Here is a 10,155-nt window from a genome sequence, read left to right as displayed (position 1 = left end):
GCAATGGTAAATGGGAGTGTTTCCTTAATTTCTCTTTCAGATTTTTCATCATTAGTGTATAGGAATGCAGGAGATTTCTGTGCATTAATTTTGTATCCTGCTACTTTACCAATTCGTTGATTAGCTCTAGTAGTTTTCTGGTAGCATCTTTAGGATTCTCTATGTACAGTATCATGTCATCTGCAAACAATGACAGCTTTACTTCTTCTTTTCCGATTTGTATTCCTTTTATTTCTTTTTCTTCTCTGATTGCTGTGTCTAAAACTTCCAAAACAATGTTGAATAATAGTGGTAAGAGTGGACAGCCTTGTCTTGTTCCTGATTTTACTGTAAATGGTTTCAGTTTTTCACCCTTGAGAAAGATGTTGGCTGTGGGTTTTTCATACATATGGCCTTTATTATGTTGAGGTAAGTTCCCTCTATGCCTACTTTCTGGAGGGTTTTTATCATAAATGGGTGTTGAATTTTGTCAAAAGCTTTTTCTGCATCTATTGAGATGATCATATGGTTTTTATTCTTCAATTCATTAATATGGTTTATCACATTGATTGATTTGCGTATATTGAAGAATCCTTGCATTCCTGGATAATCCCCACTTGATCATGGTGTATGACCCTTTTAATGTGCTGTTGGATTCTGTTTGCTAGTACTTTGTTGAGGATTTTTGCGTCTATGTTCATCAGTAATATTGGCCTGTAGTTTTCATTTGAGGACATCTTTGTCTGGTTTTGGTATCAGGGTGATGGTGGCCTTGTAGAATGAGTTTGGGAATGTTCCTCCCTCTGCTATATTTTGAAAGAGTTTGAGAAGAATAGGTGTTAGCTCTTCTCTAAATGTTTGATAGAATTCGCCTGTGAAGCCATCTGGTCCTGGGCTTTGTTTGTTGGAAGATTTTTAATCACAGTTTCAATTTCAGTGCTTGTGATTGGTCTGTTTATATTTACTGTTTCTTCCTGGTTCAGTCTCAGAAGGTTGTGTTTTTCTAAGAATTTGTCCATTTCTTCCAGGTTTCCATTTTATTGGCATATAGTTGCTTGTAGTAATCTCTCATGATCCTTTGTATTTCTGCAGTGTCAGTTATTACTTCTCCTTTTTCATTTCTAATTCTATTGATTTGAGTCTTCTCCCTTTTTTTCTTCATGAGTCTGGCTAATGGTTTATCAATTTTGTTTAGCTTCTCAAAGAACCAGCTTTTAGTTTTATTGATTTTTGCCATTGTTTCCTTCATTTCTTTTTCATTTATTTCTGATCTGATCTTTATGATTTCTTTCCTTCTGTTAACTTTGTGGGTTTTTTGTTCTTCTTTCTCTAATTGCTTTAGGTGTAAGTTTAAGTTGTTTATTTGAGATGTTTCTTGTTTCTTGAGGTAGGATTATATTGCTATAAGCTTCCCTCTTAGAACTGCTTTTGCTGTATCCCATAGGTCGTCGTGTTTTCATTGTCATTTGTTTCTAGGTATTTTTTGATTTCCTCTTTGATTTCTTCAGTGATCTCTTGGTTATTTAGTAGTGTATTGTTCAGCCTCCATGTGTTTGTATTTTTTACAGATTTTTTCCTGTAATTGATATCTAGTCTCATAGCATTTTGGTCGGAAAAGATACTTGATATGATTTCAATTTTCTTAAATTTACCAAGGCTTGATTTGTGACCCAAGGTATGATCTATCCTGGAGAATGTTCCATGAGCACTTGAGAAGAAAGTGTATTCTGTTGTTTTGGGGTGGAAGGTCCTATAAATATCAATTAAGTCCATCTTGTTTAATGTATCATTTAAAGCTTGTGCTTCCTTATTTATTTTCATTTTGGATGATCTGTCCATGGGTGAAAGTGGGCTGTTAAAGTCCCCTACTATGATTGTGTTAATGTCGCTTTTCCCTTTTATGGCTGTTAGCATTTGCCTTATGTATTGAGGTGCTCCTGTATTGGGTGAATAAATATTTACAATTGTTATATCTTCTTCTTGAATTGATCCCTTGATCATTATGTAGTGCCCTTCTTTGTTTCTTCTAATAATCTTTATTTTAAAGTCTATTTTGTCTTATATGAGAATTGCTACTCCTGCTTTCTTTTGATTTCCATTTGCATGGAATATCTTTTTCCATCCCTTCACTTTCAGTCTGTATGTGTCCCTAGGTCTGAAGTGGGTCTCTTGTAAAGCATATATACGGGACTTGTTTTTGTATCCATTCAGCCAGTGTATGTCTTTTGGTTGGAGCATTTAATCCATTTACACTTAAGGTAATTATCGATATGTATGTTCCTATTACCATTTTCTTAATTGTTTTGGGTTTGTTATTGTAGGTCTTTACCTTCTCTTGTGTTTCCTGCCTAGAGAAGTTCCTTTAGCATTTGTTGTAAAGCTGGTTTGGTGGTGCTGAATTCTCTTAGCTTTTGCTCATCTGTAAAGGTTTTAATTTCTCCATCAAATCTGAATGAGATCCTTGCTGGGTAGAGTAATCGTGGTTGTAGGTTTTTCCCTTTCATCACTTTAAATATGTCCTGCCACTCCGTTCTGGCTTGCAGAGTTTCTGCTGAAAGATCAGCTGTTAACCTTATGGGGATTCCCTTGTATGTTATTTGTTGTTTTTTCCCTTGCCGCTTTTAGTGTTTTTTCTTTTTGTTTAATTTTTGATAGTTTGATTAATATGTGTCTTGGCATGTTTCTCCTTGGATTTATCCTGTATGGGGCTCTCTATGCTTCCTGGAGTTGATTGACTATTTCCTTTTTCCATATTAGGGAAGTTTTCAACTATAATCTCTTCAGTATTTTCTCAGTCCCTTTTTTTTCTTCCTCTTCTGGGACCCCTATAATTCGAATGTTGGTGCGTTTAATGTTGTCCCAGAGGTCTCTATGACTGTCCTCAGTTCTTTTCACTCTTTTTTCTTTATTCTGTGCCGCAGTAGTTATTCCCACTATTTTATCTTCCAGGTCACTTATCCGTTCTTCTGCCTCATTTATTCTGCTGTTGATCCCTTCTAGAGAATTTTTAATTTCATTTTTGTGTTGTTCATCACTGTTTGTTTGCTCTTTAGTTCTTCTAGTTCCTTGTTAAACGTTTCTTGTATTTTGTCGATTCTATTTCCAACATTTTGGAACATCTTTACTATCATTGCTCTGAATTCTTTTTCAGGTAGACTGCCTATTTCCTTTTCATTTGTTTGGTCTGGAGGGCTTTTACCTTGCTCCTTCATCTGCTGTGTGTTTCTTTGTCTTCTCATTTTGCTTAACGTACTGTATTTGGGGTCTCTTTTTCACAGGCTACAGGTTCGTAGTTGCTGTTGTTTTTGGTGTCTGCCCCCATTGCCTAAGATTGGTTCAGTGAGTTGTGTAGGCTTCCTGATGGAAGGGACTAGTGCCTGTGTTCTGGTGGATGAGGCTGGATTTTGTCTTTCTGGTGGGCAGGACCACGTCCAGTGGTGTGGTTTGGGATGTCTGTTGACTTATTATGATTTTAGGCAGCCTCTCTGCTAATGGGTGGGGTTATGTTCCTGTCTTACTAGTTGTTTGGCACATGGTGTCCAGCACTGTAGCTTGGTGGTTGTTGAGTGGAGCTGGGTCTTGGCGTTGAGATGGAGATCTCTGGGAGAGCTTTTGCCGTTTGATATTACATGGAGCCGGGAGGTCTCTGGTGGTCCAGTGTCCTGAACTTGGCTCTCCCTCCTCAGAGGCACACGCCTGACACCCGGCCAGAGCACCAAGACCCTGTCAGTCCCAGGAAGAAAAAAGGAAGAAAAAAAGAATGAAAAAAAGGAAAAAAAGAAAAGAAAGCTATTAAAATAAAAAATAAATATTAAAAATAAAATAAATTTAAAAGTAGTCAAAAAAGAGGAAAAAAGAAAAGAGAGAAAGAAAGAAGAGAGCAACCAAACAAAAAAACAATTCCACCAGTGATAACAAGCGCTAAAATGTATACTTAAAAAAAAAAAAGGACAGAGAGAACCCTAGGACAAATGGTAAAAGTAAAGCTATACAGACAAAATCACACAAAGAAACATACAGATTCACAACAAGAGAAAAACTAAATATATATATATATATGTGTGTGTGTGTGTGTGTGTGTGTGTGTATTAAAATAAAGAGCAAGAGAACAACCAAATTAATAAACAAATCTACCAATGATAATAAACTCTAAATACTAAGGTAAACATAAAACCAGAACAAATTAGATGCAGAAAGCAAACCCCAAGACTACAGTTGCTCCCAAAGTCCACCGCCTCAATTTTGGGATGATTCGTTGTCTATTCAGGTATTCCACAGATGCAGGGTACATCAAGTTGATTGTGGAGATTTAATCTGCTGCTCCTGAGGCTGCTGGGAGAGATTTCCCTTTCTCTTCTTTGTTCACAGAGCTCCTGGGGTTCAACCTTGGATTTGGCCCCATCTCTGTGTGTAGGTCGCCTGAGGGCATCCGTTCCCCGCTCAGACAGGACGGGGTTAAAGCAGCTGCTGATTCGGGGGCTCTGGCTCACTCAGGGGGGGAGGGAGGGGTACGGATGCGGGGCGAGCCTGCGGCGGCAGAGGCCGACGGGACGTTGCCCCAGCCTGAGGCTCGCCGTGTGTTCCCTCGGGGAAATTGTCCCTGGATCCCGGGACCCTGGCAGTGGCGGGCTGCACAGGCTCCCGGGAGGGGAGGTGTGGATAGTGACCTGTGCTTGCACACAGGCTTATTGGTGGCAGCAGCAGCAGCCTTAGTGTCTCATGCCCATGTCTGGGGTCCGTGCTGATAGCTGCAGCTCGCGCCACACCCAGAAACAATGGTCTCTTGCCTCTTCGGCAGCACCAGACTTTTTCCTGGACTCCCTCCCAGCTAGCCGTGGCGCACTAGCCCCTTCAGGCTGTGTTCACACAGCCAACCGCAGTCCTCTCCCTGGGATCTGACCTCCAAAGCCCGAGCCTCAGCTCCCAGCCCCCGCCCGCCCCGGTGGGTGAGCAGACAAGCCTCTCGGGCTGGTGAATGCTGGTCGGCACCGATCCTCAGTGCGGGAATCTCTCCGCTTTGCCCTCCGCACCCCTGTTGCTGTGCTCTCCTCCATGACTCCAAAGTCCCCCCGGCCCCATCTCCACCCGCAAGGGGGCTTCCTAGTGTGTGGAAACCTCTCCTCCTTCACAGCTTCCTCTTAGGTGCAGGTCCCGTCCCTATTCTTTTGTCTCTGTTTTTTCTTTTGCCCTACCCAGGTACTTGGGGAGTTTCTTGCCTTTTGGGAGGTCTGAGGTCTTCTGCCAGCATTCGGTAGGTGTTCTGTAGGAGTTGTTCCACGTGTAGATGTATTTCTGATGTATTTGAGGGGAGGAAGGTGATCTCCACATCTCACTCCTCCACCATCTTGAAGGTCTCTCTCCCCCTTAGATTCTTAAACAGGTATAAATTTATCTAGCCCACAGTTCTGGGCATCTCTTTGATTATTCAAGAAATTCTTCAGTGATGTTTTCCTCTGAAAGAAGAGTTCTTACCATTTTTTCCATAATAGGCCCCTTACATAACTTGCCAAAACCACACAAAATTTTGAATACAGTTTGAGAAGTTTTATTGACCCCCCCCTAAAATCCACAGATCCTTGGGCATCTACTGACTCTTACTATAAAGAATATTTGGAGTGAAGATATGACCATTAACATAATGAAGTTGTCACTTTAAAAGCAATTTATTCAACAAACATTTATTAAGCGTTCATATGCCAAAAACTATGCTATGGAGATGCAGAAATGGATAAAGTTCCTTTTCCTGCCCTTAAGGAGCTCACATTCTAGTAAAGGAGACTTTATAAAACAAAAACAATACAGTACAATAAGTGACACAATAGAGGTAGGTTGTAATTACAGTGATGACACAAAAGAGGAAGTTAGATGATCCTCCTTGGATGGAACAAGGGCAGTTTCACAGAGGTGCTGCTTTATGCTGGGCCTGCAAGGATACACAGAAATTTTCCAGGTGGGGAAGGATGGCTAGGGCACTTGATAGAAAGAATAGCAGGTACCAAGGTGTGGAGGCCTATGCTGCATCTGAAGAACTGTGTGTTTTTAGCAGAACATGGGGTCAGGGGAGCAGAAAGACCCATATCAGAGAAGCTTGTACACCAAGGAAAGGGGTTTGGCTTCCTCCTAAAGCCTCATGAAATCTCTGAGGTGTGTTAAGCAGGGAGTAATGTTGTTTGAGTGCTTCTAGAAAGCCCACTTTGGTAGCATTGTGGGACGAAAGGAGAAAGGAAACAGGCTTGGGACAAGGAGAAAGGTTCATATTTAGGGAAGAGCAGTGAAAATGGAAAGACAGTGATATATCAGAAACATGGAGATAAAATCCTTAGAGATTAGACATCGGCTGGACAGGGGAGAAGTGGAGGAGAGAAGTGAGCCTAGAGAATTTAGATGATGATGGTTCTAAAATTAACCAAAGGAAGAAACAAACACAGGCATAAGAGTGGGTTTGGGGGAGAATGACTTTTTAAGACACACACAGGTGTCTATGGGATGACCAATTGAAGATGTGTAGAAGGCAGATGGACTGAGAAGTCTGGGGTAAAGATAAGGATTTAGAGGTCATTTAATGGGAAGGACTCAAGAGTGAGAAGTGGTGGTGGTGAAGAGAGCAGGAATGAAAGCCTGAGGTATAACTTAATAAATGAAAGAGGCACCCAGGAGTGAGTGAAATATAAGGAACCCAGGGGAAAAAAGCTTTTTAAAGGAGGGGCTATCAACAGTGTCTAATGCAGAAGAAAAGGTCAAGTAGGAAATGGCTTATGAACGAAACCATGGATTTAGAATTGGGATTTTAGACTTCAGAGTACAATATTGTTAAGAACTACTGAGCCAAAAGCCAAATTTCATTTAAGGAGCAAGTGGAGGGTGACAAAGTGAAGATAGGAATATTCTTTCAAAAAGATTAGCTGTTTAAGAAAAAAAAAAGGGCAGGGACATAAGATGAGAGTTAGAGAGGTACACAGGTGAAACAACCATTTAAACCGATCTACCATATTTTCAGAGTACTACAAATGTCCTTAGAGTTTTATATTTGGCGCTCACGTCATAGTCCTTTGAGTCTCCAAGAATAATGGCTTAATAGTAGGTTAGTATCTTTCTTCTCCTGCCCTATTCAAATGAGGGGGAAAAGGAAAATAGGACATATATTGTGAAATTTAGTTCTTTGATTATTAATTTAAATATACTGACTACATTTTCATACATTCATTCAACGAATATTTACTGGACACCTACTATGTGTTTGACACTGTACCAGGCCTTACAGACATAGAGAAGAAAAAGTATACAGTAGTATAAAGTGGCATTTCTAAGCCATTATATAAATAAACCCTGCTTTATTAATAATGTTACATCTCAACATGATATACCTGCCAAGACATACAGAGAGGGCCCATGACTTTGAGGTATACAGTTTCTTTTTTCCCTACAATTACCATGTGGTATAAATTCCTAAACCCCTTCATATATTTTTATCACTGAAGGTCTTTTCTTAATGAAAACCACTAAAAATTACAGTTTAGTTTTCATGAGAAAAAAGAAATGAACATCATGTACAAAAACCAAAAATTATATGCCTTATGACTATACAGATCGAGCATTAAAAGGGTAACAAAACTCAAAAAGAATTTTAGATTGGAACTCAAAATGATTCCTGATTCTAAGGCTTATAGTATTATATAGTTCCAGATATTTTTTCCTGAAAAAAATCATTAAAAAATTATTCACACTGAAGTGTTCATGGTTCAAAGGGCACAATGCCTGTAACTGACTTTCAAATGATTGAGGAAAAATAGTATACGTGTGTATGTATACAGAGAGAGCATGACAGATAAAGCAAATATGAACAATTAAGGAATCTGGTAAAAGAGTTCTTTGTACTATCCTGGAAACATTTCTGTAATTTGAAATTATATAAAAATAAAAAGTTTCCCCAAAATTTTATTCAGAATTAGGGAAAGTATTATGAGAATAAATATATAAATCTATTCAACTTTTCACACTGTTTAGAAATCCCCTATGCCTTTGAGTTATCATTGTATCTTTCTACACACCAAAATAAGCCAATCAAAATAGCAATATAATTCTAAAACTGATTTGTTTCATACCAATGTATCGTAGGGTTGCCAGATAAAACACAGGACTCCCAGTTAAATTTGAATTTTAAAGGAGGAATAATTTTTTGGTATAAGTTTGTCCCAAATATTGCATGGAACATACTTGTATTAAAAAACTATTTGTTGTTTATCTGAAATTTAAATTTAACTAGGCATTCTGTATTTTTATTTACTAAATCTGGTCACCCTAAATGTTGAAAAATTTTAGGCTGTTAATAATGGGTCATCAGGGGCCTGCTTAGCATTTTCCTATAAATGCTTGTCACATTGGCCATAGTTTTATTTATATTACATCTTCTTACACAAAATTATTAAAACATCATTTACTTAGGGTTACCATATATGAATTTGATAATCCTGATTTTACTTAATATTAAACTTTACAAGTTGTACCACATTATCAAAGTTTTACTTTTACTCACAATAATATTATACATAGACTTAACACAATTTTAAAAATTGTTTACTTAAAACAATATAATTCCCTTTTACAAAAGCAGCTTTATATAAAATGTTTGGCTTAAGACTGTCATTGCTATTAATGCCTTTGAACGAAATTCCATTCTTTGGCCTCCGTTGTCCAAAAACAGGCACATTTCAACTTGTTTTCTTTAATGAATATTTTGTAACAAGTTCCTGAAGTTTTCTAATTCTTTCACACTTGTTGAAATTCTGTAACCAAAAAAAATTTCACTTAGAAACTATTTTAGATAATTTTTCTCTATAAGTTATTCACTTTCCATTTTCAGAACACAGAAAAATATTTAAGTAATTTATTTCAGCGAATGTAAAGGTGCATAAACCATTTAATCTATTTTGATGCACTTCAGTTCTTTTTTTCTTAACATCTTTATTGGAGTATAATTGCTTTACAATGGTGGGTTAGTTTCCACTTTATAACAAAGTGAATCAGCTATACATATACATATATGCCCATACCTTCTCCCTCTTGCATCTCCTTCCCATTCTCCCTATCCCACCCCTCTAGGTGGTCACAAAGCACCAAGCTGATCTCCCTGTGCTATGTGGCTGCTTCCCACTAGCGATCTATTTTACATTTGGTGATGCCAAATGTAAAATAGATAGCTTCAGTTCTTAATTTGACATGTCAAAACTAAGATAATATTGCCCAGAAATTAGTTATTTTTAATTATTCATAACTTAGTATTAAAGTTTCAAAATGCAAAATTATAAACTATGTAAGTATTAAAATATTAGGATATTTTAAGAATTCAGAAGTATATTCATATGCTTAGTATTTAAAGTACATAGGTATAAAGTATATAAGCAGTAAAATATGTATTTTAAATATGCATAAGTATATAAACACTTAAACTAATCAATATACCATATTTAGTAAATATACAAAGAATCAAAGCCTTTGGACTATAAAGAGTGAGAACAGTAATTGTGTGATCAAACTGTTTTCACTAACTTTTATAAAAAAGCAAAGTTTGTTACTTTAAGTGTACTTTAGCTCTGTTCTCCACCATGAAAAAAGTTGCAAAGTACTCAAATATAACTGTCAAGCTTCTGTATACTAGAGAATAATTCTGAAGGTCAATTACATCAAACCCAAAATATTAGTCATAATTTTTTTAAGTGAAGTAATGTAGTCCTTAGAAAATGTTATTTTAATAAATTTCTGCATTCCTTAGATATAATAGGCTAGAAGAAATGTATCTATACTTAAATTTTATAAGGTAAGTTCCTTATTTCAAGCTTGTTTTCTAATCATTTTGATGCAAATTATTTTTAAAAGAACTATTAACCATTTTACACAATGGTGAGTTCACATGGAAATTTTATGTGTACACCTATATTACACAACATGATTTTTCCAGGACCTTCAAAAAAACATTTGGGCAGCACAAATACTTTTAAATAACATAGAAAAAATATACAGTTTCAGCAAGATGAATATTGAAGTCCACTCAGTAAATTAATCATGATTATAAAAGTCAACAGATGAAAATAAAGAATATTATTTAATGATTGTGTGTATCTACAAAGTTATTTCATAAGATCGCAGAATTCTGTAGTGAGATAATTTCACTAAAAAGCG

At 37.0% G+C, this 10,155-nt stretch overlaps 1 protein-coding gene across 8 annotated transcripts in view; it reads right to left on the bottom strand.

Annotated features, from left to right (window-relative positions):
• Nucleotides 1-8,593: 8,593 nt before the first annotated feature.
• Nucleotides 8,594-10,155, bottom strand: part of ERO1A (endoplasmic reticulum oxidoreductase 1 alpha) — a gene marked incomplete at its 5' end in the record, with an annotated part of 40,336 nt that continues 38,774 nt past the window's right edge. For all 8 annotated transcript variants that reach the window (XM_082649485.1, XM_082649484.1, XM_082649488.1 and 5 more), the window contains one exon: nt 8,594-8,762. In XM_082649485.1, the coding sequence (XP_082505611.1) occupies nt 8,702-8,762 (61 nt within the window). In that variant the 3' untranslated portion in view covers nt 8,594-8,701. The remainder of the gene's footprint in view (nt 8,763-10,155) is intronic.

This window comes from Grampus griseus (genome assembly GCF_964374135.1).
Source record: "Grampus griseus genome assembly, chromosome: 2".
In the NCBI taxonomy this organism is placed as follows: Eukaryota; Metazoa; Chordata; class Mammalia; order Artiodactyla; family Delphinidae; genus Grampus; species Grampus griseus.
The sequence above is the reverse complement of the archived record's forward strand: the minus strand, read 5'-3'. Positions and strand labels throughout refer to the sequence as shown.